This window comes from Salmo salar, chromosome 20 (genome assembly GCF_965601325.2).
Source record: "Salmo salar chromosome 20, fSalSal1, whole genome shotgun sequence".
In the NCBI taxonomy this organism is placed as follows: domain Eukaryota; kingdom Metazoa; phylum Chordata; class Actinopteri; order Salmoniformes; family Salmonidae; genus Salmo; species Salmo salar.
This window is the reverse complement of record NC_138310.1, coordinates 38,433,997-38,461,496: the sequence shown is the minus strand read 5'-3', so window position 1 is coordinate 38,461,496 and position 27,500 is coordinate 38,433,997. Positions and strand designations below refer to the sequence as shown.

The 27,500-nt window shown below is 43.9% G+C and overlaps 1 protein-coding gene across 2 annotated transcripts; it reads left to right on the top strand.

The window, feature by feature from the left end:
• The first annotated feature begins 14,570 nt into the window (after positions 1–14,570).
• LOC106580600 (steroidogenic acute regulatory protein, mitochondrial) lies at positions 14,571–25,093 on the top strand. Of its 2 annotated transcripts, none has more exons than XM_045703311.2 (7): positions 14,571–14,728; positions 17,824–17,931; positions 18,093–18,223; positions 18,406–18,564; positions 23,311–23,495; positions 23,653–23,746; positions 24,458–25,093. In XM_045703311.2, exons 2-7 carry the CDS (start codon positions 17,841–17,843, stop codon positions 24,578–24,580), a joined length of 783 nt encoding a protein of 260 aa, XP_045559267.1. In that variant the 5' UTR covers positions 14,571–14,728; positions 17,824–17,840; the 3' UTR covers positions 24,581–25,093. The 2 variants fall into 2 exon arrangements, with proteins under 2 accessions (XP_045559267.1, XP_014017316.2); XM_014161841.3 differs by lacking the exon at positions 14,571–14,728 and adding an exon at positions 16,486–17,635.
• The last annotated feature ends 2,407 nt before the right edge of the window (positions 25,094–27,500 follow it).

Below are 27,500 nucleotides of genomic sequence, written 5' to 3'. Positions count from 1 at the left end.
TTTGTGAGTGATTGTTTGTATGTATATGGTCCGTTATTGTGGGCTAGTTTATTGTGTTGTATTTATTAATTCCTTGAGTAAATGACGTTCCTTACTCATATCTGCTGTCCTGCGCCTGACTCCTCCACACCAGCTACACACAGGCCGATTACAGGCTCACCCCGTGTTAAAGACTGGCCTTTTTTCCTTCATTCAGATTACAACCTCTCACTTTCGGTTATTTGAAAATGAAATCTCCAAAATATTGTTATTTTTAAAACCAGCAATTAAAGCTGGTTGCAATTTCAGTTTAATCCACCAGAATAGACAGAACAAATATTAGAACAAATTTTATTGTTAAACTCAAATATACTAAAAAAATGTATTTTTTTAAATTTTTTAAGATCTTTTTTTAAACTATATAATCTTTGCAAATAATATCATAAATATGATTGGTGGAGTTATGTCACATATGCAGTTAACAAAAATATATGTAAATGTCTGCTCTATCCAAAATTACAACCAACTGATTGCAGCATTATGCAAAAATCTCAGAGACAAGTGGAAAGGGGAGAAGGTAAGGGACTTGTCTGTCGGCCCTGCATTAAAGACCAGAATTGGCTAAAGAAAATTGTGATGAATAAAAAAGTATACCAGTTTAATTTAAGGACCAACATTTTTTTACATCTGTACCATACATGTTACAAAATAGTTTGGAGGAGAATTTCGATGTACCGATTCCATGGCACATGTTTTATGAACTGATACACAGAATGACGCGGGATTCAAAACTTTGTTTTTAAATGTAAATGATTATACAAAATTCTTCCAACCAATAGAATGTTATATACAGTGCATTCAGAAACTTTTCAGACCACTTGACATTTTCAAAATCTTATTACGTTTTTCCGCTCATTAATCTACACAAAATAACCCATAATGACAAAGTAAAAATGGGTTTCATTTTTTTTCTCCAAATGTATTAAAAATATAAAACTTAAATATTAAATTTACATAAGTATTCAGACCCTTTACTCAGTACTTTGTTGAAGCACTTTTGGCAGCGATTACAGCCTCAAGTCTTCTTGGGTATGATGCTACAAACTTGGCACACCTGTATTTGCGGAGTTTCTCCCATTCTTCTCTGCAGATCCTCTCAAGCTCTGTCAGATTGGATGGGGATCGTCGCTGCACAGCTATTTTCAGGTCTCCCCAGAGATGTAAGATCGGGTTCAAGTCAGGGCTCTGGCTGTGCCACTGAAGGACATTCAGAGACTTGTCCCGAAGCCACTCCTGCGTTGCCTTGACTGTGTGCTTAGTGTCATTGTCCTGTAGGAAGGTGAATCTTTGCCCCGCTCTGAGGTCCTGAGCACTCTGGAACAGGTTTTCATCAAGGATCTCTCTTTGCGCAATTCATCTTTCCTTCGATCCTGACTAGTCTCCCAGTTCCTGCCGCTGAAAAACATCCCCACAGCATGATGCTACCACCACCATGCTTCACCATAGGGTGGTGTCGGCACCATGGTGCCAGGTTTTGTCCAGACGTGACGCTTGGCATTCAGGCCAAAGAGTTCAATTTTGGTTTCATCAGACCAGAGAATCTTGTTTCTCATGGTCTGAGTCCTTTAGGTGCCTTTTGGCAAACTCCAAGTGGGCTGTCATGTGCCTTTTACTCAGGAGTGGCTTCCGTCTGGCCACTCTGCCATAAAGGCCTGATTGGCGGAGTGCTGCAGAGATGGTTGTCCTTCTGGAAGAGGAACTCTAGAGCTGTTTCATGTTATTTTGGCATTTATACGTGTCATATCAGTTTGCAAACAATGTAAAAAAATAGATATACATTTAGTTAATAAAGCTGCATACGAACATGGTCTCTTTTTTGCTTTCTTGAGTAAGACAGCTCCAAAATGCAGGTGTTTCAGCCTAGCTCAGTGCTTTCTGTGGTGAGAAATACAGAGAGTAGGAGTTGGTAATCTTCTCTAGTTGCACCATCATTAGCTCAGTGTTCTGTCACTCATGGAGACACTAAGTAACAGCAAAATCTACAGAGAGAGCTAAAAAGTTCAAGCCCCTTGGGTGCTGCCATAGATTTACATTAGAAGTGCCCATCCAAGAAGGCTCAAGGTCATTCGCCACAGATAAAATTACTTCAAATCACGTTATATGTACAGTAGCTTTGATTGGACTGATCATGTCAACATCATACTTTCAAAATCTTAGCTAGCAGTCATCATCATGAATCACGTCAACAATCTACTGGCAAATCCTTTTCAATCCTTGTCATATGAAGAGACATTATCGATAAAATGTATCGGTGCTAATCGGTTATTAGACATAGACATTACACAAAACGTTGGAAATCGCAATTTTAACAATAAGTGGTTTGGAAGGAATCAGTGGCTAATTGACAGCGTTGCAAAGCAATCACTATTTTGCTTCTCCTGCCTGCTATTCAGTGGAGAGGGGTCCAAGTCTGGGTTTAAGGGTCTCTTTTCCAAGGTTAAAGGATAAACATTCACACGCATCACCATGGGGCAGAAAAGGTTGAATACAGTACATTGGCCATGCTGTCAATACAGCATGACTTCTGCCGCCTGAAACTCGGAACTGGGAAATCTCAGACTTCAGTGAGTTCAAGACAACTGGGAACTCTGAAAAAGATTTTCTCTGACTGAGGAAAATACATTTTGAACAGTCGTCCAACTCAGAATTTCAAGTCGGGAACTCAGGCCTCTTTCTAGAGCTCTGACCTGAAGATCACTGACGTCGTGATTCAACCTTGTTTTTTCAGTTTCCAGTTGCCTTGAAAGCACCATACATCCAAAGAATATCAGACTTTGATGATAAAGTTTCATGACAAAATTTGCCCACATGATGGACCACCACGCCACCTTCCTGTTCAAGTGAGCACAGCACAACGGTGAGTCCAAAAATGTCTTATATGCTGCTGCATAAATGATGTAATATGCCAGGGAGATATGTATACTGTAGCTAAGAAAGTAATACTAAGTGTATGTTGTGTAGTGAGCTGTTAGTAGCCCATGTGCCTCACCCTAATAATTTGGTCCCTTTTCCCCTCATTATCCAAGATGGCGTAGCAGTCAGACATCTTTTGTCCTCGTCTTGTCATGTCCCGTGTATATATCTTTTTATATCTTTTTTCTTTGCATATATTTTTTAACTTCAACTTCAACATACTCTCCTGCAATCCGCCTCACCCAATGTGGTATGGATCTGCTATTTTCTTTACCTTTGAATCGAAGCTAGCCAGCTAACTAGCTACTAGCTAGTAGTCAGCTAGCCGCTACTAGCTAGTAGTCAGCTAGCCACTACTAGCGATCATCAGCTACCTTTAGCCCAGAAAACTCTCGCCAGTATGCACAGCGCGACTCAAACCAGAGCAAACCGGACTTATTTTTCTCCATATCTCCGGATTCCTACCGCAAGCTCTGAACCTTTTCACCTTGATCATCGCAGCTAGCTAGCTGCTATCCGAGTGGCCACTCCTGGCAAACGTCTCTGTCCCGAAGCAAGAACCAATTAGCTTGGAGCTAGCCTTTGCTAGGCCCATCTTCCGGCTAGCTGAAGAGGTCCATCAGCCACTCCTTGGGGTACAATACCTATTTTTCAGTTGGCCTGGACCCCCGCCAACCTATCACGACTGGACTACCTACGTAATTCGCCCAAGGTTTTTTTTCAACTTGCTCCCCTGTCGCGACGTCCCCTGAATACCCATCTGCTAGCCTGCTAGCTGTGGCCCGCTAGCTGTCGAGAGCATATCGGACTGTTAGCTTAAGAGGCCCATCGGACAAATTCTTTGGCCACTATACCTATTTTGCCAGTTGGCCTGGCCCCTTTTACCACACAGAGCCCTGCTGATCCACAACAACTGGTCTGCCAACGTAACAGCACAAGGGGGCTACAACAGACATCTGCCGTCGCAACGTCCCTCTAAGGCCCTTTTGCTAGCCCCGGCCCGCTAGCTGCCTGAATCGCCGTGTCTCCGGCCCGAGCCACTCACTATGATCACTCGGTTACGCATGCCTTTCCCTAATGTCAATATGCCTTGTCCATTGCTGTTTTGGTTAGTAATTATTGCCTTATTTCACCTTAGAGCCTCTAGCCCTGCTCAATACACCTTAGTTAACTTCTCTAGGGCAGGCGGGACGAAATCGTCCCACCTACGTAACAGCCAGTGGAATCCTGTGGCGCGTTATTCAAATACCTTAGAAATGCTATTACTTCAATTTCTCAAACACATGACTATTTTACACCATTTTAAAGACAAGACTCTCGTTAATCTAACCACACTGTCCGATTTCAAAAAGGCTTTACAACGAAAGCAAAACATTAGATTATGTCAGCAGAGTACGCAGCCAGAAATAATCAGACACCCATTTTTCAAGCTAGCATATAATGTCACAAAAACCCAGAAGACAGCTAAATGCAGCACTAACCTTTCATGATCTTCATCAGATGACACACCTAGGACATTATGTTATACAATACATGCATGTTTTGTTCAATCAAGTTCATATTTATTTCAAAAACCAGCTTTTTACATTAGCATGTGATGTTCAGAACTAGCATACCCCCCGCAAACTTCCGGTGAATTTACTAAATTACTCACGATAAACGTTCACAAAAAGCATAACAATTCTTTTAAGAATTATAGATACAGAACTCCTCTATGCACTCGATATGTCCGATTTTAAAATAGCTTTTCGGTGAAAGCACATTTTGCAATATTCTCAGTAGATAGCCCGGCATCACAGGGCTAGCTATTTAGACACCCAGCAAGTTTAGCACTCACCAAAGTCAGATTTACTATAAGAAAAATGTTATTACCTTTGGTGTTCTTCGTCAGAATGCACTCCCAGGACTTCTACTTCAATAACAAATGTTGGTTTGGTCCCAAATAATCCATTGTTATATCCAAATAGCGGCGTTTTGTTCGTGCGTTCAAGACACTATCCGAAAGGGTAAATAAGGGTTACGAGCATGGCGCATTTCGTGACAAAGAAATTCTAAATATTCCATTACCGTACTTCGAAGCATGTCAACCGCTGTTTAAAATCAATTTTTATGCAATTTTTCTCGTAAAAAAGCGATAATATTCCGACCGGGAATCTGCATTTAGGTAAACAGACGAAAGAAAATAAAGCATGGGGTCGACTCGGGCACGCGCCTAAGCCCATAGTACTCTGATCGGCCACTTGCCAAAAGCGATAATGTGTTTCAGCCAAAGGCTGCCTCGATATCGTTCAGCTTTTTCCCGGGCTCTGAGAGCCTATGGGAGCCGTAGGAAGTGTCACGTTAGAGCAAAGATCCTCAGTCTTCAATAAAAAGAGCCCAGATGAACAACAACTTGTCAGACAGGCCACTTCCCATATAGAATCCTCTCAGGTTTTTGCCTGCCATATGAGTTCTGTTATACTCACAGACACCATTCAAACAGTTTTAGAAACTTTAGGGTGTTTTTATATGCATATTCTAGTTACTGGGCAGGAGTAGTAACCAGATTAAATCGGGTACGTTTTTTATCCGGCCGTGTCAATACTGCCCCCTACCCCCAACAGGTTAACCCTTTAGTTCCACCTCCCACACATGCAGTGACCTCACCTGGTTTAAATGATGTTTCTAGAGACAATATCTCTCTCATCGTCACTCAGTGCATAGGTTTACCTCCACTGTATTTACATCCTATCATACCGTTGTCTGTACATTATGCCTTGAATCTATTCTACCTTGCCCAGAAACCTGCTCCTTTTACTCTCTGTTCCGAACATGCTAGACGACAAGTTCTGTTAGCCTTTAGCCGTACCCTTATCCTACTCCTCCTCTGTTCCTCTGGTGATGTAGAGGTTAATCCAGGCCCTGCAGTGCCTAGCTCCACTCCCATTCCCCAGGCGCTCTCATTTGTTGACTTCTGTAGCCGTAAAAGCATTGGTTTCATGCATGTTAACATTAGAAGCCTCCTCCCTAAGTTAGTTTTATTCACTGCCTTAGCACACTCGGCCAACCTGGATGTCCTAGCCATGTCTGAATCCTGGATTGTGAAGACCACCAAAAACCCTGAAATTTCCATCCCTAACTATAACATCTTCCGACAAGATAGAAGTTGCAACCTACTGCAGAGATAGCCTGCAGAGTTCTGTCTTACTATCCAGGTCTGTGCCCAAACAATTCAAGCTTCTACTTTTAAAAATCCACCTTTCCAGAAACAAGTCTCTCACCGTTGCCGCTTGCTATAGACCACCACCTGCCCCCAGCTGTACCCTTGACACCACGTGAATTGATTGCCCCCCATCTATCTTCAGAGCTTGTGCTGTTAGGTGACCTAAACTGGGACATGCTTAACACCCCGGCCATCCTACAATCTAAGCTTGATGCCCTCAATCTCACACAAATGATCAATGAACCTACCAGGTACAACTCCAAATCCGTAAACACGGGCACCCTCATAGATATCATCCTAACCAACCTGCCCTCCAAATACACCTCTGCTGTCTTCAACCAGGATCTCAGCAACCACTGCCTTATTGCCTGCGTCCGTAATGGGTCTGTGGTCAAACGACCACCCCTCATCACTGTCAAACGCTCCCTAAAAAACTTTAGCGAGCAGGCCTTTCTAATCGACCTGGCCCGGGTATCCTGGAAGGATATTGACCTCATTCTGTCAGTAGAGGATGCCTGGTTATTCTTTAAAAGTGCTTTCCTCACCATCTTAAATAAGCATGCCCCATTCAAAAAATGTGGAACCAGGAACAGATATAACCCTTGGTTCACTCCAGACCTGACTGGCCTTGACCAGCACAAAAACATCCTGTGGCCTACTGCATGAGCATTGAATAGCCCCTGCGATATGCAACTTTTCAGGGAAGTTAGGAACCAATATACACAGGCAGTTAGGAAAGCTAAGGCTAGCTTTTTCAAACAGAAATTTGCATCCTGTAGCACAAACTCCAAAAAGTTCTGGGACACTGTAAAGTCCATGGAGAATAAGAGCACCTCCTCCCAGCTGCCCACTGCACTGAGGCTAGGAAACACTGTCACCACCGATAAATCCGCGAAAATTGAGAATTTAAATAAGTATTTTTCTACGGCTGGCCATGCTTTCCACCTGGCCACCCTACCCCGATCAACAGCCCTGCACCCCCGACAGCAACTTGCCCAAGCCTCCCCCATTTCTCCTTTACCAAAATCCAGATAGACGATGTTCTGAAAGAGCTGCAAAATCTGGACCCATACAAATCAGCCGGGCTAGACAATCTGGACCCTCTCTTTCTAAAATTATCCGCCAAAATTGTTGCAACCCCTTTTACTAGGCTGTTGAACCTCTTTCGTATCGTCTGATATCCCCAAAGATTGAAAATCTGCTGCGGTCATCCCTCTCTTCAAAGGGGGAGACACTCTAGACCCAAACTGCTACAGACCTATATCTATGCTACCCTGCCTCTCTAAGGTCTTCAAAAGCCAAGTTAACAAACAGATCACCGACCATTTCGAATCCCACCGTACCTTGTCCACTATGCAATCTGGTTTCCGAGCTGGTCATGGGTGCACCTCAGCCACGCTCAAGGTCCTAAACAATATCATAACCGCCATCGATAAGAGACAATACTGTGCAGCTGTATTCATCGACCTGGCCAAGGCTTTCGAGTCTGTCAATCACCATATTCTTATCGGCAGACTCAACAGCCTTGTTTTCTCAAATGACTGCCTCACCTGGTTCACCAACTACTAAACCCACTGCTAGCTAGCCAACCTTTACTGACTAGCAGCACTGTAGAAACTATTACATTACAACGGAACGACTTGATTAGTGTAGTGCTAGCTAGCTACATAGCTGTCTTTGCTGTCTTTGCTGTCTTTGTATATAAGATAATTGTGTAGTTTAGAGTAGTTTAGAGTAATTATCGAGGTTAGCTAGCCAGCCGCGCCGCGACGCGACGCCGTTGTCCAGACTTAGTCAACACACCTAGTCATCATCAAACCCACTGCTAGCTAGCCAACCTTTACTGACTAGTGGCACTGTAGAAACGAATACATTACAATGGAACGATTTGACTAGTGCAGTGTTAGTTGACTTTGTCATAGTTTGATAATTGTGTAGTTTGGAGTAGTTTGGAGTAATTATCGAGGTTAGCTAGCCAGCTATTCTCGTCCCCCGCGACGAAAATGAGTTACCTAGCCAGCTACACGTTCAAACAAAGCCAACAACGCAGCCACTGCTAGCTAGCCTACTTCACCAGCCAGCAGTACTGTATCATCTTCGTCATTTTTAGTCAATAACATTTTTGCAACGTAAGCTTAACTTTCTGAACATTCGAGAAGTGTAGTCCACTTGTCATTCCAATCTCCTTTGCATTAGCGTAGCCTCTTCTGTAGCCTGTCAACTATGTGTCTGTCTATCCCTGTTCTCTCCCCTCTGCACAGGCCACACAAACGCTTCACACCGCGTGGCCGCTGCCACTCTAACCTGGTGGTCCCAGCGCGCACGACCCACGTGGAGTTCCAGGTCTCCGGCAGCCTCTGGAACTGCCGGTCTGCGGCCAACAAGGCAGAGTTCATCTCAGCCTATGCTACCCTCCAGCACCTCGACTTCTTGGCACTGACGGAAACATGGATTACCACAGATAACACTGCTACTCCTACTGCTCTCTCCTCGTCTGCCCACGTGTTCTCGCATACCACGAGAGCATCTGGCCAGCGGGGTGGTGGCACTGGAATCCTCATCTCTCCCAAGTGGACATTCTCTCTTTCTCCCCTGACCCATCTGTCTATCTCCTCATTTGAATTCCATGCTGTCACAGTTACCAGCCCTTTCAAGCTTAACATCCTTATCATTTATCGCCCTCCAGGTTCCCTTGGAGAGTTCATCAATGAGCTTGACGTCTTGATAAGTTCCTTTCCTGAGGATGGCTCACCTCTCACAGTTCTGGGTGACTTTAACCTCCCCACGTCTACCTTCGACTCATTCCTCTCTGCCTCCTTCTTTCCACTCCTCTCCTCTTTCGACCTCACCCTCTCACCTTCCAACCCTACTCACAAGGCAGGCAATACGCTTGACCTCATCTTTACTAGATGCTGTTCGTCCACTAATCTCATTGCAACTCCCCTCCAAGTCTCCGACCACTACCTTGTATCCTTTTCCCTCTCGCTCTCATCCAACACTTCTCACTCTGCCCCTACTCGGATGGTATTGCGCCGTCCCAACCTTCGCTCTCTCTCTCCCGCTACTCTCTCCTCTTCCATCCTATCATCTCTTCCCTCTGCTCAAACATTCTCCAACCTATCCCCTGATTCTGCCTCCTCAACCCTCCTCTCCTCCCTTTCTGCATCCTTTGATTCTCTATGTCCCCTATCCTCCAGGCCGGCTCGGTCCTCCCCTCCTGCTCCGTGGCTCGACGACTCATTGCGAGCTCGCAGAACAGGGCTCCGGGCAGCCGAGCGGAAATGGAGGAAAACTCGCCTCCCTGCGGACCTGGCGTCCTTTCACTCCCTCCTCTCTACATTTTCCTCTTCTGTCTCTGCTGCTAAAGCCACTTTCTACCACTCTAAATTCCAAGCATCTGCCTCTAACCCTAGGAAGCTCTTTGCCACCTTCTCCTCCCTCCTGAATCCTCCTCCCCCCTCCCCCCTCCTCCCTCTCTGCGGATGACTTCGTCAACCATTTTGAAAAGAAGGTTGACGCCATCCGATCCTCGTTTGCTAAGTCAAACGACACCGCTGGTCCTGCTCACATTGCCCTACCCTGTGCTTTGACCTCTTTCTCCCCTCTCTCTCCAGATGAAATCTTGTGTCTTGTGACGGCCGGCCGCCCAACAACCTGCCAGCTTGACCCTATCCACTCCTCTCTTCTCCAGACCATTTCCGGAGACCTTCTCCCTTACCTCACCTCGCTCATCAACTCATCCTTGACCGCTGGCTACGTCCCTTCCGTCTTCAAGAGAGCGAGAGTTGCACCCCTTCTGAAAAAACCTACACTCAATCCCTCCGAAGTCAACAACTACAGACCAGTATCCCTTCTTTCTTTTCTCTCCAAAACTCTTGAACGTGCCGTCCTTGGCCAGCTCTCCTGCTATCTCTCTCAGAATGACCTTCTCGATCCAAATCAGTCAGGTTTCAAGGCTGGTCATTCAACTGAGACTGCTCTTCTCTGTGTCACGGAGGCTCTCCGCACTGCTAAAGCTAACTCTCTCTCCTCTGCTCTCATCCTCCTAGACCTATCTGCTGCCTTTGATACGGTGAACCATCAGATCCTCCTCTCCACCCTCTCCGAGTTGGGCATCTCCGGCGCGGTCCACGCTTGCGTCCTACCTGACAGGTCGCTCCTACCAGGTGGCGTGGCGAGAATCTGTCTCCGCACCACGTGCTCTCACCACTGGTGTCCCCCAGGGCTCTGTTCTATGCCCTCTCCTATTCTCGCTATACACCAAGTCACTTGGCTCTGTCATATCCTCACATGGTCTCTCCTATCATTGCTATGCAGACGACACACAATTAATCTTCTCCTTTCCCCCTTCTGATAACCAGGTGGCGAATCGCATCTCTGCATGTCTGGCAGACATATCAGTGTGGATGACGGATCACCACCTCAAGCTGAACCTCGGCAAGACGGAGCTGCTCTTCCTCCCGGGGAAGGACTGCCCGTTCCATGATCTCGCCATCACGGTTGACAACTCCATTGTGTCCTCCTCCCAGAGTGCTAAGAACCTTGGCGTGACCCTGGACAACACCCTGTCATTCTCTACTAACATCAAGGAGGTGACCCGATCCTGTAGGTTCATGCTCTACAACATTCGCAGAGTACGACCCTGCCTCACACAGGAAGCGGCGCAGGTCCTAATCCAGGCACTTGTCATCTCCCGTCTGGATTACTGCAACTCGCTGTTGGCTGGGCTCCCTGCCTGTGCCATTAAACCCCTACAACTCATCCAGAACGCCGCAGCCCGTCTGGTGTTCAACCTTCCCAAGTTCTCTCACGTCACCCCGCTCCTCCGCTCTCTCCACTGGCTTCCTGTTGAAGCTCGCATCCGCTACAAGACCATGGTGCTTGCCTACGGAGCTATGAGGGGAACGGCACCTCCGTACCTTCAGGCTCTGATCAGGCCCTACACCCAAACAAGGGCACTGTGTTCATCCACCTCTGGCCTGCTCGCCTCCCTACCTCTGAGGAAGCACAGTTCCCGCTCAGCCCAGTCAAAACTGTTCGCTGCTCTGGCACCCCAATGGTGGAACAAGCTCCCTCACGACGCCAGGACAGCGGAGTCAATCACCACCTTCCGGAGACACCTGAAACCCCACCTCTTTAAGGAATACCTAGGATAGGATAAAGTAATCCTTCTAAACCCCCACCCCCCCCTTAAAAGATTTAAATGCACTATTGTAAAGTGGTTGTTCCACTGGATATCATAAGGTGAATCCACCAATTTGTAAGTCGCTCTGGATAAGAGCGTCTGCTAAATGACTTAAATGTAATGTAATGTACTTCTCAGACAGAGTTCAGTGTGTCAAATCGGAGGGCCTGTTGTCTGGACCTCTGGCAGTCTCTATGGGGGTGCCACAGGGCTCAAGCCTCGGGCTGACTCTTTTCTCTGTATACATAAATGATGTCGCTCTTGCTGCTGGTGATTCTCTGATTCACCTCTATGCAGACGACACCATTCTGTATACTTCTGGCCCTTCTTTGGTCACTGTGTTAACTAACCTCCAGACGAGCTTCAATGCCATACAACTCTCCTTCCGTGGCCTCCAACTGCTCTTAAATGCAAGTAAAACTAAATGCATGCTCTTCAACTGATCGCTGCCCGCACCTGCTCGCCCGTCCAGCATCACTACTCTGGACGGTTCTGACTTAGAATATGTGGACAACTACAAATACCTAGGTGTCTGGTTAGACTGTAAACTCTCCTTCCAGACTTACATTAATCATCTCCAATCCAAAATTAAATCTAGAATCGGCTTCCTATTTTGCAACAAAGCATCCTTCGCTCATGCTGCCAAACATACCCTCGTAAAACTGACTATCCTACCGATCCTTGACTTCGGTGATGTCATTTACAAAATATCCTCCAACACTCTACTGAGCAAATTGGATGCAGTCTATCACAGTGCCATCCGTTTTGTCACCAGAGCCCCATATACTACCCACCATTGAGACCTGTATGCTCTCGTTGGATGGCCCTCGCTTCATATTTATTGCCAAACCCACTAGCTCCAGGTCATCTACAAGTCTCTGCTAGGTAAAGCCCCGCCTTATCTCAGCTCACTGGTCACCATAGCAGCACCCACCCGTAGCACGCACTCCAGCAGGTATATTTCACTGGTCACCCCCAAAGCCAATTCCTCCTCCTTCGGCCGCCTTTCCTTCCAGTTCTCTGCTGCCAATGACTGGAACGAACTGCAAAAATCACTGAAGCTGGAAACTCATATCTCCCTCACTAGCTTTAAGCACCAGCTGTCAGAGCAGCTCACAGATCACTGCACCTGTACATAGCCCATCTGTAAATAGCCCATCCAACTTGCTCATCCCCATACTGTTATTTTATTTATTTTGCTCCTTTGCACCCCAGTATCTCTACTTGCACACTCATCTTCTGCACATCTATCACTCCAGTGTTTAATTGCTATATTGTAATTATTTTGCCACTATGGCCTATTTATTGCCTTACCTCTGTTATTCTTCCTCATTTGCACACACTGTATATAGACTTTTTCTACTGTACTATTGACTGTATGTTTGTTTATTTCATGTGTAACTCTGTGTTGTTGTTTGTGTCACACTGCTTTGCTTTATCTTGGCCAGGTCGCAGTTGTAAATGAGAACTTGTTCTCAACTAGCCTACCTGGTTAAATAAAGGTGAAATAAAAAAATTACTTAGCCTGCTGTTCTGACTTGGTGGTGCACATATAGCCTGTTTTAGAGAAATGTAATCATCAAATATTGTAAGAGCTTTCATTGTCTGCTTATATGCCCCATTTATTTATCCTACGGTTCTCACTTGGTGTAAAGGGAGAATACTGTAAGAACGGCCAATGTTCTGAATTCTGTAGCTGTACATTTCAAAAGTGCTGAACAAATAGTTATATTGACTATGTCCATCTTTGCTCGCTCATGAATGTCTTAATCGAAATTTCGGATTGCCTCTTATCCTCTCGTCATCCCCTTATGCCATAGTTTGTACATTTCAATTGTAAGTAGAAATCGCATTTCTTTAAGCAAGTCAGCCATATCAACTATGTTTTTTTTAAGGCAGTAAATGAGGCTGAATTAATTGTTTCACTGCCAGAGTGAAACAGTGATAGCCAGGTGTAGCGGTGGTAGGATTCACTCCATGGTGCTGGAAAGAAAGCTCTGCTGTTGGGACAGCTTTATGTAGGCCCTAAAGGCTTGTGGGCACCATTTGTCACAATTATAGTGAAATTAATGTATTGTTCAGTGCTGTGTTGTGGCTTCGCTGGCATGCATCCCATTTTTGGGGGGGAGTTTTCCCATCAACATTTACATGCTAAAATTGCCTCTGAGCAATAGTACTATTGCATGTCTATGACACCAAATTAAAGGTTTTGTATTCTCAGAGCAGCCTTACTCTTGGTCATTGAAACAAGTCTGATATGTTTGACTTTTGTTTCCCTGATTACTGCAGTCCACAGTTCAGAGGACTGGACAGGTTTCCACCCTACCTATTCCTATTGGGGGGATAATAAAAGGAAACCCTACCATATATTTGTATTCTATCATTGTTTAATCAAGCAGTAAGGAATGAAGGATCATGGTATATAAGTAGTGATAATATTGGTCAGAGGCATGGTCCTTACAGTAGAAGTAGATGTGTGTGCATAGCTGCTATAGAGGCCAGGAATGGGTCAGATATTCTCGGTGAGAGGACGTCAGTATGAAAAAGGCCTCTAAAGCTGAGGAATACCTGTTTGGTGAAAACGCATTGCAGTATGTGACCTGCTATAATATTCATATGCTCATGTACTCCTAATTGTATATATTTTGGGGAATAGTATACTAAAGTGTATCTGCATCATACTGGGTTGCCTTTGTCTTTTTTGTGTTCTTTCCAGATAATCATTTTTAGATTTTTACATTTTAGTCATTTAGCCGACGCTCTTATCCAGAGCGACTTAAAGTAGTGAATGCATACATTTCATTTCATGCATTTTTTTGTTGTTGTACTGGTTCTGTCTGTTCCCATTTTTTATATCACAACTCAGCCATGATAAAGCCATTAGGCCCAAGGTATAAATCAATGTTGCCACTCTCCATCCATGATTTATGAAGTTTTATTTTATTATAAACAAAATATGACCTGAGTTTTTCATTGACGTTTAAACTGAGATCTAGTGACACAGATGCAGTTGCAATAGTCTTGAACAGGGTTGACTTTCTCTGCCTGGTTTGACACGTTAGTCATTGGAGCAATATTGTCGTGAGATCATTTGGGTTTTGGTTGGATTCAGGAAGCAAGGTTAAGAAAGCGTGGAAGACCCCTTGAGTAATATGTTGTTACCACTGCCTGGTGATTACAGTCAGTGGTTTAGCAACCCACAGCTACAGTAAGAGGTTGGACACCTTCCAGAGCGTGACACAACCCCACATACAAGGACATTTGACTGGTACATTTTGTACCATGATACTGAAAATATTTGGACATCCTGCCGTACTGGACAACCTGCAGCCCCCACAAGGCAGTGAGGCCAACGAGCTCTGGGAGCACCTGTGTCTCTCCTCCAAAAAGTAGTTCATAAACCTTTTTAATTTCCAAATGTAATACTAGGACGTTAAGTGTTTGTTTCTTGGGCTTCAGGAATGTGACTGAAAAAGTGCCTCAGGCCTTGAAAAATAAAAAATGGGGATATTGGTGAAAAACTGCTGTGATCAAGGCTGCCACGGCGCCCAACCTGGTCTAAGAGTATTTCATATTTTTCTGTACATAAATCCGAGACACTAATTAGTATCTCTGTTTATATGTTATGTTTCGTATGGTATGTATTAATTTTTGAATGTCCATCACCAATTTTGTGTGATATGTTATGAATTACAATTTGTATTATATGTTACGAATTTGCAAAATGTAGAATATGTTACAAATCTGCAAACCATACTATATGTTACAAATTTGCAAAACGTATGATGTTACGAATTCTAGCTAGGTGGCTAATGTTAGCTAACTGCCTAACGTCTGCTAGGTTTGGGGTTAGGGGTTAGGGTTACACTTAGGAGTTAGGTTAAAGGTTTAAGGTTAAGGTTAGAGTTAGGGGAGGGATTAGCCAAAAGGGTTAAGGTTAGGGTTAGGGGAAGGGTTAGCTAACATGCTAAGTAGTTGCAAAGTAGATAAAAAGTATTAAGCAATTGAAAAGTTACTAATTAGCTGAAATGCTAAAGTTGTCCGTGATGAGATTCGAACTTGCAACCTTTGCGTTGCTAAATGTTTACGTTATACACCCACCCATGCAGTAAGCATCTGTCTTATGTAACCATAACAAACGTAACATACTCTATAATTCTAATTATTTACATTTACTATGATATGTCTAATCTATGAGACCAGGCTGCGGCACAAGTGCAATTAGTGGAGCTTAATTCAGGTGTTCAAAAGCACATGTCAGACCGAGAGCCTGATGCTTCTTAGGTAGTTTTAGTTTAGAAAACGATCACTCCGCAGAAGTGACAGTTACAGAAATGGTAAAAACTGCTTGATTGCCTTAGCAACATCATGGAAACTGGGCAGAAGGGAGTGGTGCTTCAAATACAGCAGTTCTACAACATCTTTAAATACTCTCATTCCCGTTAATTGCCGGCCTCAACACGTTACAAAAATATAATTACTGTATAGGAAGCTCTGGGGACTGGTTGTATGGATACTGAGGAACAAACAGTAGCAGCAGCGTATGTGATGAGACAATAAGGGTTAATGTAGATAGTTAAATACTTAACCAAATAGCTAACGGACTAACTATTTAGCAGTCTTATGACTTGGACATTTGTATTGTGAGATTCTGCAGCGCAGTGACTGGTTGAGGTTTTACACTTTACATTAAGTTGCCCGTGGGACATATACTTATAACTTACTTAATATAGGTAATCAGATTGTAAGTACTTGGCTATACACAGTAACTCTAGATCAGGTTTAAAATAACAATTTCGCAACACATTTCAACAATTAGTTTCCAGTAACATGTAATTAATTGTTCCCAAAAATCAAAATTGCAATTAACCAGTAACCGCCTACTTACTGGTGACAGTGAGAATTGGGATGGTGCAGTCTGATCCTAGATACGATGTACTGTATGTGGATAGAGTCACCTTCTACAAAGCTGAGGATGTCTAGCAGAGGAGGCTGGTGGAAGGAGCTATAGGAGGATGTGCTCATTGTAATGGCTGGAATGGAATAACGGAACAGTATCAAACACATGGAAACCATGTTTGCCTCCATTCCATTGATGCCATTCCAGACATTACAATGAGCCTGTCCTCCTATAGCTCCTCCCACCAGCCTCCACTGATGTCCAGTTTAAGAGCACCACTCTCTGCTTGGGTCATATTGTTGAAGATAGGATCATACTGACAATACAGGTGGTTTCAACACAGTTTGGAGGCAGAATATTCTGTCCAGCGAACATTCAGTAAACACTGTTTATTTAATACATTCCTGTGATTTGGCTGTGAGGGACCTTGCGAGTTAGCCTTACGATTCACACAAAATTCTTCTGCTGCTCAGTCGTTCACTACGTACTTTAGTCTGAGACTGCCGTCATTGAAATCGTTTGTGGTGACGAGGGGCACAAGGGGCATTGAACAGAACAAAGTCATCAGCGATTGATTTGATTTGATTTGGATCGTCTCTAACCAGTCAGAGTATCAAAGCCAATGACAAATTTTCACAAGGCCGCTTTACCCACGTGTGTTCTGGCCGGAGAAGATACTCATTTCCGTGGGCATGGCGTAGCCTGGGTAGGCAACTTGGGAGTGTGAGCGGATGTGACCATTACTGGTCCTACTACATTGACTGACGTCTGTCTGTCTGTCTGTCTGTCTGTCTGTCTGTCTGTCTGTCTGAAGGACTCCTTATCATCTCATGTATTCTGTCTCATGTCATGTATGTGTACAACCTCACGTTTCCTGGCCCGTGTGTGTGTGTGTGTGTGTGTGTGTGTGTGTGTGCGTGTGTGCGTTTGTGTGTATAGTGCAGTGGGCCTGAGAACTGGACGTTATCTGACATAATGTTTATTGGAGCCTGGAGACATGCTGAACGTGTCCGAGAGGTATCCTTGACCTCAGTGTTGTTATAATGGCGGGATGATGTGCGTGTTTATCTCCGAGGTGACAGCATCATGGCCTTGCTCTGAGTTTATATAAAGAAACATACGGCAACTCCCACAGAGTTCAGACAGAATCTAAACTCCCCTCGACAACCTAATCATGCTGGTCCTCTCTGTTTTTAGTATTTTCTATTTTTCTCTTTAAAACACCTAGAACAAAAACGACAATCTACACAGGTCTTCTCTGTGTTATATATTTTATATTTTAGCATTCTCTATTTCACTCAGAAACAAAACTAGACACTAAATTGACAGAAAATGTTGCCTGCAACTTTCAAACTGTGCGCTGGCATCTCCTACCGACATATGAGGAACATGACAGGTTAGTGAATGAGTATGTAAATGACTGCTAGTGTTACACGGCTCAGTGACCGTGTTCATGGTGTGTTCTAAAACTCTATTTTCTGTTGTTGTTTTACAAAGAATGTATGGAATGATTTGGTATAACAATAATAGATGTTTAGCTGGTACTACAGCTGTCTTCTCTTTCTCCTATTCTCCCTGTCCCAGGTTTGAGGAAGAATGCAATGGTGACCATTCACCATGAGTTGAACATGCTAGCAGGCCCTGACCCTTGCAACTGGATCAGCCATGTCCACCGCAGGAGCTCACAGCCCAGTCAGTCCTCACCGTCCACTCACTCAAAACACACTTCTTACCTGGTTTTCTTTCTCTCATTCACATATACCCTAATATGGTCTCTGGTCCACCCAAATGGAATGTTTTTTTGTAGTCTAACTCTAGTGAAAACGTTATTTCTCTGTGTTGCTGTGCTCCAGGCTCGCGGATCGAGGAGGAGCAGGGCTTTAATGAGGCAGAGGTGTCGTACGTGAAGCAGGGGGAGGAGGCGCTGCAGAAGTCTATCAGCATCCTCAGCGATCAGGACGGATGGACCACTGAGATCACTGCTGTGAGTATAGAGATTGCGGACGCAAAGACAGCTGGCACACTGACTCCCTTCTTCACCTTTTCATTGTAGCAATTACAGACCTACAGTATATATCTCTTTTGAACTTCAATATCAAGGTTGTTGTTTAAATTCTTGCAAATGTCAGATCTATGAGTTGTAATTCTATGGTCCCATGATTCCAGGCAAATGGAGACAAGGTGCTGAGTAAGGTGTTACCTGATGTGGGGAAGGTGTTTAAGCTGGAGGTGCTGTTTGACCAGCGCTCTGATAACCTTTATGGGGAGCTGGTGGGCAACATGGAGCAGATGGGAGACTGGAACCCAAATGTCAAAGAGGTCAAGGTGAGACAATCAACATTTTTCAACCGTTTTATTAACAAGGCACGACCTACACTGTAAATCGCTTTGGATTAAAAGTGTCTGCTTAATGGAAACAACAATACACAATACAAAAAGAGAAATTGATTGCATTTGATTCGAAGTCGTCTCATACTTTGGGTTGTTTTGTTCAATGTAAGAGTCCAAATGTGCATTCTCTCATTGAAGAAATGAATATACTGAACAAAAATAGAAATGCAACAAGTTACAGTATAAGGAAATCAGTCAATTGAAATAAATGAATTAGGTCCCAATCGATGGATTTCACATGTCTGGGAATACAAATATGCATCTGTTGGTCACAGATACTTAAAAAAAAGTAGGATCGTGGATAAAAAAAACAGTCAGTATCTGGTGTGACCACCATTTGCCTCATTCAGCGCGACACATCTGCTTTGCATAGAATTGATCAGGCTGTTGATTGTGCTGTTGATTGTGGCCTGTGGAATATTATCTCACTCTTCTTCAATGGCTGTGCAAAGTTAATAGATATTGTCAGGAACTGGAACACGCTGTCTTACATGTTGATCCAGAGCATCCCATACATGCTCAATGGGTGACAAGTCTGTGGGACATTTTCAGCTTCCAGGAATTGTGTATAGATCCTTGTAACATGGGGCTGTGCATTATCATGCTGAAACATGAGGTGATGGCGGCGGATGAATGACACGACAATGGGCCTCAGGATCTCGTCACGGTATCTCTGTGCATTCAAATTGCCATCGATAAAATACAATCGTGTTTGTTGTCCATAGCTTATGCCTGCCCACACCATAATCCCACCGCCACCATGGGGCACTCTGTTCACAACGTTGACATCAGCACACCGCTCGCCAACACAACGCCATACACGTGGTCTACGGTTGTGAGGCCAGTTGAACGTACTGCCAAATTCTCCAAAACGATGTTGGAGGCGGCTTATGGTAGCGAAAATTAACATTAAATTCTCTGGCAACAGCTCTGGTGGACATTCCTGCAGTCAGCATGCCAATTGCACGCTCCCTCAAAACTTGAGACATCTGTGTTGTGTGACAAAACTGCACATTTTAGAGTGGCCTTTTATTGTACCTAGCACAAGGTGCACCTGTATAATGATCATGCTGTTTAATCAGTTTATTTATGCCACAACTTTCAGGTGGATGGATTATCTTGGCAAAGGTGAAATGCTCACTTTTTTAATTTAACCTTTATTTAACTTGGCAAATCAGTTAAGAACAAATTCTTATTTACAATGAGGGCCTAACAAAAGGCGAAAGACCTCCTGCAGGGATGGGGGATTAAAAATAAAAATATATAAATATAGGACCAAACACACATCACAAGAGAGACTTAAGACAACAACATAGCAAGGCAGCAACACATGACAACACAGCATTGTAGCAACACAACATGACAACAACATGGTAGCAACACAACATGGTAGCAACACAAAACATGGTACAAACATTATTGGGCACAGACAACAGCACAAAGGGCAAGAAGTTAGAGACCACAAAACATCATGCAAAGCAGCCACAACTGTCAGAAAGAGTGTCCAAGATTGAGTCTTTGAATGAAGAGATTGAGATAAAATTGTCCAGTTTGAGTGTTTGTTGCAGCTTGTACCAGTCGTTCGCTGCAGCGAACTGAAAAGACGAGTGCCCTAGGGATGTGTGTGATTTGGGGACCTTTAACAGAAAGTGACTGGCAGAACAGGTGTTGTATGTGGGGGATGATAGCTGCAGTAGATATCTCAGATAGGGGGGAGTGAGGCCTAAGAGGGTTTTATAAATAAGCATCTACCCGTTGGTCTTTGACGGGTATACAGAGATGACCAGTTTACAGAAGAGTATAGAGTACAGTGATGTGTCCTATAAGGAGGATTGGTGGCAAATCTGATGGCCGAATGGTAAAGAACATCTAGCCGTTCGAGAGCACCCTTACCTGCCGATCTATAAATTATGTCTCTGTAATCTAGCATGGGTAGTATGGTCATCTGAATCAGGGTTAGTTTGGCAGCTGGGGTGAAAGAGGAGTGATTACAATAGAGGAAACCAAGTCTAGATTTAACATTAGCCTGCAGCTTTGATATGTGCTGAGAGAAGGACAGTGTACTGTCTAGCCATACTCCCAAGTACTTGTATGAGGTGACTACCAAGCTCTAAACCCTCAGAGGTAGGTATCACACCTGTGGGGAGAGGGACATTCTTCTTACCAAACCACATGACCTTTGTTGTTGGATTAAGAAAGCTTTGTTGTAGAGCATTTAACACAAAATCCGGGGAGCGGCCAGCTGAGTATAAGACTGTCTCATCTGCATATAAATTGATGAGACAGCTTCCTACTGCCTGAGCTATGTTGTTGATGTAGATTGAGAAGAGTGTGGGGCCTAGGATTGAGCCTTGGGGTACTCCCTTGGTGACAGGCAGTGGCTGAGACATCAGGTTTTCTGACTTTATACACTGCACTCTGAGAGAGGTAGTTAGCAAACCAGGCCAAAGACCCCTCAGAGACACCAATACAACTTAGCCGGCCCACAAGAATGGAATGGTCTACCATACCAAAAGCTTTGTCCAAGTCAATAACAATATCAGCACAACATTGCTTATAATCAAGGGCAATGATGACATCATTGAGGACCTTTAAGGTTGCAGTGACACATCCATAACCTGAGCGGAAACCAGAGAGAATACTATAGACATCAAGAAAGCCAGTCAGTTGATTATTGACAAATTTTTCCAACACTTTTGATAAACAGGGCAAAATAGAAATAGGCCTATAACAGTTATGATCAACTTGATTTCCCCATTTAAATAAAGGACAAATTGTGGCTGCCTTCCAAGCAATGGGAACCTCCCCAGAAAGGAGAGACAGGTTAAAAAGATCAGAGATACGCTTTGGCGATGATAGGGGCAGCAACCTTAAAGAAGAAAGGGTCTAAACCATGTGACCCAGATGGTTTTTTTGGGGTCAAGTTTCAGGAGTTCCTTTAGCACCTCAGACTTAGTGACCGTCTGCAGGGAGAAACTTTGTAGCGGGGCAGCGGAAAAAGAGGGAGAAGCATTGGGGATAGTCGCATTAGAAGGGGTGGGAGATGAGGAAATGTTGGAATGGCAAGAAGGTATGACTGAGTCAAATAGGAATCCTGTCTTAATGAAGTATGTGCTTCTTGTCAGTAACAACCACTTCATCAACTTTAAGGGACATGGGCAGCTGTGAGGAGGAGGGTTTATTCTCCAGGTCTTTAACCGTTTTCTAGAACGTCTTGGGGTTAGACCCAGAGAGAGGGAACTGCTCCTTAAAGTAACTAACTTTGGCCTTCCAGATAGCCTGAGTGCACTTATTTCTCATTTGCCTGAACGAGATCCAGTCAGCCTGAGTGTGCGTGTGACGAGCCTTTCGCCAAATGCAATTCTTGAGGTGGAGTAACTCTGCAAGATCACAGTCGAACCAGGGGCTGAACCTGTTTTTAATCCTAATTTTCTTTATGGGAGCGTGTTTGTTAACAATACCACCGAAAATATTTAAAAAAGAAGGTCCAAGTGTCTTCGACAGAGGGGATCAAGCTGATTGTAGACCATTTTACAGAGGACAGCTCATGAAGGAAGGCTTGCTCATTCAAGTTTTTTGCAAGCGTCTATGACAAATCAGGACAGGTTGTTTCACTGAGCAGCCATTACGAACACAGGCTAAAACAGTGAGCACTATGGTCATAACAGAAAACACCACACTGATACATATCAGGATTATTTGTGAGGATAACATCAAGAAGAGGAGCCTTTTCTGGGTGTTTGGAATCATACCTTGTGGAATTGGTAATAATCTGAGAACGATTTAGGGAGTCCCATTGCTTTAGGACTTGTCAGATAGTTTAAGCATGTCCCAGTTTAGGTCACCTAGCAGGACAAATTCAGACTTTGTGTAAGGGGCCAGGAGAGAGCTTAGGGCATGTAGGGTACAGGCGAGTGCTGATGGAGGACGATAGCACCCAGCAACAGTCAATAAAGAGCAATTTGAAAGTTTAATACTTAAAACGAGCAAATCAAATTGTTTGTGGACAGACTTGGTGGAGACAGCCGAGCACTGAAGGTGGTCCTTGGTAAAGATGCCACTCCCCCACCTTTGGAAGATCTGTCTTGCCAAAAAAGGTTATAACCAGAAAGGTTAACGTCAGTACAAAACACTCTTGCTTAACCACGTCTCAGTAATGACCAACACTGTGGAGCTGTGACCCCACACTTTCAATTGATCCATTTTAGTTAATAAGCTTCTAGTGTTAACGTGCAGAAAACCCAGGCTTTTACGAGAGCAGAAATCAGTGAAGCAGATTTCAGAGAACAAGTCAGAATTGGGGCTAGCAACAGTAGATGGGCCAGGGTGTACATGCACATTTCCAGATATCATCAACAGTAATACAATCAAGGCACAGCATAGGACAGGGAGAGCTCTGCAGTGCTGATTTATGACATCTGAATGTGCATCAGATGGCAACAAGATCATAACAGGGATGTCACTAACAGAGATGTTTACTTTTTATTTATTTAACCTTTATTTAAGTAGGCAAGTAAACACATTTTTGCACAACATTTGAGAGAAATAAGCTTTTTGTGTGTATGGAACATTTCTGGGATCTTTTATTTCAGCTCATGAAACATGGGACCAACACTTTACATGTTGTGTTTCTATATTTTTGTACAGTGTAGGTTTTTGACTATCTTCCTCCGCCCCTAGATTCTCCAGAAGATAGGTCAGGAGACCATGGTAACCCACGAGGTGTCTGGACCCACGCCTGGTAACGTGGTGGGGCCGCGGGACTTCGTTAGTGTTCGCTGTGCCAAGCGCCGGGGGTCCACGTGCTTCCTGGCTGGCATGTCTACTCAACACCCCACCATGTCCGAACAGAGGGGCGTTGTCAGGTAGGCTAGTTCATATACTCAAGGGATGGACAGAAAGATGGATGGATGGCTATAAATCACTAACAATACATCATAGAAAAATAATATTTGTAATATTGTGTTGGACTTCAACATACACTAACACTGATATTCTACACCGTATTGTTGACTTTGTCAGGGCGGAGAACGGACCAACATGTATAGTGATGCGGCCTAGTGCCGATGATCCAAACAAGACCAAGTTCACCTGGTTATTAAGCATAGATTTAAAGGTAAGAAGGCCATTACCCTGCATCTCATCACTAGGGCTAGACAGATACAACTGTAACTATATTGTTTGACTTTCACCCTCTGCTAGAAGCATTTTCATCAAATCCTTTCTGGAACTTATTGCCTCATAGATACCGTTTGTCCTTTTATCACGGTCACTGACTAACTTTGATGGTTGAAGGTTATGGTTGATGATGGTTGAATTGACAACCCTGAGGCCTAGATTCAGTCAGTTCAGCGTTAGCCCGCGATAACCTGTACCTGCATAGCAGATCATTGTTTTTATTTAGGTGATATGTCGGAGGTGTAACTGCGTTGGAGTTGTCAAATCGGTGAGCGGATGCTTGTGTGGTCATTGGCCCGAAGACACACCCATTCCACTTGCGCTAGAAGTTGAAAATGAATAAGTGTAGGCTATATAGAAATAATGAAACTCAAATGACATGTAATCAGTTACTCCTCAACCCTGTCTATGCAAATGTCCGCAATAGGTATAACGCTGGAAGCCGCTTGTGAATTCCACCTCTGACACCGTCATAACAACAGCTATGTGGGAGTCTGGTAGTGCGAATCTGATTGAATGTAGCCCTTAGATACTGTTTCACCCTGTCTCTCTCCCTGTTTCACCCTGTCTCTCTCCCTGTTTCACCCTGTCTCTCTCCCTGTTTCACCCTGTCTCTCTCCCTGTTTCACCCTGTCTCTTTCCCTCACAGGGTTGGATCCCAAAGACCATCATAAACAAAGTGCTCTCTCAGACACAGGTGGATTTTGCCAACCACCTGAGGCAGAGGATGGCCAGCAACAGTGATTCCATGGAGATTGTGCCAGCCTGCTGACACACAATCTGCCGTGCCCTCTGACCTTTCAATTGGCGTGCACACCAATGGCAGGCCACCAGATGGACAGCTCCGCCCAGTCCTTAGGACAGAATTGGAGTACAATTGAGTGACGTCTTGTTCTTCTGAACCCTGACTCCATTAACAGTCTAAAGTGGCTCTCTCCCCATGTCTTTCTCTTCATACCAATCTCAAAGAACTGGTCTATATCCTCACCTAACCTGTTCACACACAAATTCAGATGAAGAGGAGAGACTAGGGAAGGACACTTAAGAGTAGATGTGCCTCTTTTACACAGCACACACCCTCTTCTCAAAACATACACACATTCCACTTTACCACTGAGTCTGTGATCCAAATAACTTTTTATCCGGCCATAGCACACATTGTTATTATACCTTCAATGTGAAGTGTTATTTAAATATTATATTAATTGTAAAACAATGTCTTTGCATTACACTGGGTTAGGATGACTACCAAGTGAATAAATTATTCCAACATCATTAAAATGTACAAGGATTTTTCTTGTAAAATTATTTAAAGACATCTTGACGATTGTAACATGTATCACTTGACAAAATGTGGAAAAGCACTTACCAATCAAAACACTGCAGTACTGTGAGCCTGGGCCTTCAGTACATTCCCTGGGATCAAGACAACAGCACAACTAACGCCAAAGGGGAAGTCTGCCCTCTGTTAATGTCAACCTTGTAAAATCTTCCCATGATGTACAGAAGTGGCTCTCAATCCTGGTCCTGGGGACCCAAAGGGGTGCATATTTTAGTTTCTTCCTTAACTCTCCACACCTGATTCAAATCCTCAAAGCTTAAAGCATTGATGATGAGTTGATTATTTGAATCAGGTGTGTAGTGCTAGGGCAAAAACTAAAATGTGCACACCTTTGGGTCCCCAGGACCAGGATTGAGAACCACTGATGTATAGTTTTAGTTGTTCCACAAAGTTCTGTAACTTTCTATGATATGGTGACTGCACTCTGAGGGAAAAGGGCCACATCCACAGCCCCCCCGTCAGAGACAGGTTTTCCTTGAATACAAGTTAGTGGCCGTGTTCGAGAGGATCAAACCTGAAATGTATCATGGGTAAATTGTGAGTGACTGACTGATCTACAAATAATAATGAGTAGTTATTTATGTTGCAAGGTTCTTTGTAGATCAGCCAGTCGGCAGTCGCCTGCACTGTTGGCTGCAATGTCAAACGTGCCCAGCGTCTTCTAAGATTAGCCTACAGATGCAGTCTTTTTAATTGCACACTTCAAAGCGTAGTACAGCACAGCATGCCTCACTCGCAAATCTATGAAAGGCAGACAAAATAATTTCATTCGGATGGAGAAATTTGTTTTTTTATCAGTAAAGGATGTTTTCTGAACTAGAGTAACAGCTAACATCGAAGTAATGAGCCAAATCTTACATGAAAATTACAGAGCAGTGCATGATTGTCATAGCTAACATTGGGCTATTCTTAGCAGCTGTTTAACCTCTAAACTGTAAACACTTCTCAGGCAATTAAGCTCATAGCAGAAATGTTGGCTGTTGCATACACAGATTATTTGAGGATTGTGAATAGTTAAGAGGTCTGGTTTCTGTTTTGTAAAATGAATGTATTGGAACCATGTTTAGAGGCACAATAACTGACGTTTGCATGAAATCCTTCACAGTTGAGTACAAGCAGATGTGAACAATAGTCTTCAAGCCACTCCAAGGCCTTGGTCTATTCCAGTGCTCTCCAACCCCGTTCCTGTACAGCTACTTCCTAGGTTTTCAGTCCAACCCTAATCTAGTGCCCATGATTCTAATAAATAGCTGGTTGATAAGATGAATCAGTTTAAGTCAAATCACATTTTATTGGTCGCGTACACATATTTTGCAGATGTTATCGCAGGTGCAGCGAAATGCTTATGTTTCTAGCTCCAACATTGCAGTAATACCTAACAATACAAAACAATACACACAAATATAAAAAATTTAAAAATATATATATTTCAGAATAAGTAATGTCAGAGTCCAGAATATATACAGTGCATTCGGAAAGTATTCAGACCCCTTCCCATTTTCCACATTTTGTTACGTCACAGCCTTATTATAAAATTGATTAGATCAAACATTTTCCTCACGCAATAACCCATAATGACCAAGCAAAAACAGGTTACATTTTTTTTTACAAATGTATAAAAAAAAATAAAAAAAAAATGAAATCCCTTATTTACATAAGTATTCAGACCCTGTGCTATGAGACTCAGAATTGAGCTCAGGTGCATCCTGTTTCCACAACTTGATTGTCCACCTGTGGTAAATTCAATTGATTGGACATGATTTGGAAAGGCACACACCTGTTAATATGAGGTCCCACAGTTGTCGGTGCATGTCAGAGCAAAATCCAAGCCATGAGGTCGAAGGAATTGTCTGTAGAGCTCTGAGACAGGATTGTGTTGAGGCACAGATCTGGGGAAGGCTACCAAAAGATTTCTGCTGCATTGAAGGTCCCCAAGAACACAGTGGCCTCCATCATTCTGAAATGGAAGAAGTTTGGAACCACCAAGACTTCCTAGAGCTGGCCACCCGGCCAAACTGAGCAATCGGGGAAGAAGGGCCTTGGTCAGCGAAGGGCCTGTCAATCTGACAGAGCACCAGAGTTCCTCTGTGGAGGTGGGAGAACCTTCCAGAAGGACAACCATCTCTGCAGCACTCCACCAATCTGACCTTTATGGTAGAGTGGCCAGATGGAAGCCACTCCTCAGTAAAAGGCACAATACAGTCGCTTGGAGTTTGCCAAAAGGCACCTAAAGGACTCTCAGGCCATGAGAAACGAGATTCTCTGGTCTGATGAAACCAAGATTGAACTCTTTGGCCTGAATGCCAAGAGTCGCGCCTGGAGGAAACCTAGCACCATCCCTATGGTGAAG

What these genes read in the sequence shown, in the direction of transcription:
- LOC106580600 (XM_014161841.3), top strand. Translation starts at nt 17,572, where the DNA reads ATGTTGCCTGCAACTTTCAAACTGTGCGCTGGCATCTCCTACCGACAT. An exon ending in CCGCAGGAGCTCACAGCCCA is followed by an intron (nt 17,932 to 18,092) that starts GTCAGTCCTCAC and finishes GCTGTGCTCCAG; the next exon opens with GCTCGCGGATCGAGGAGGAG. An exon ending in GGACCACTGAGATCACTGCT is followed by an intron (nt 18,224 to 18,405) that starts GTGAGTATAGAG and finishes CCATGATTCCAG; the next exon opens with GCAAATGGAGACAAGGTGCT.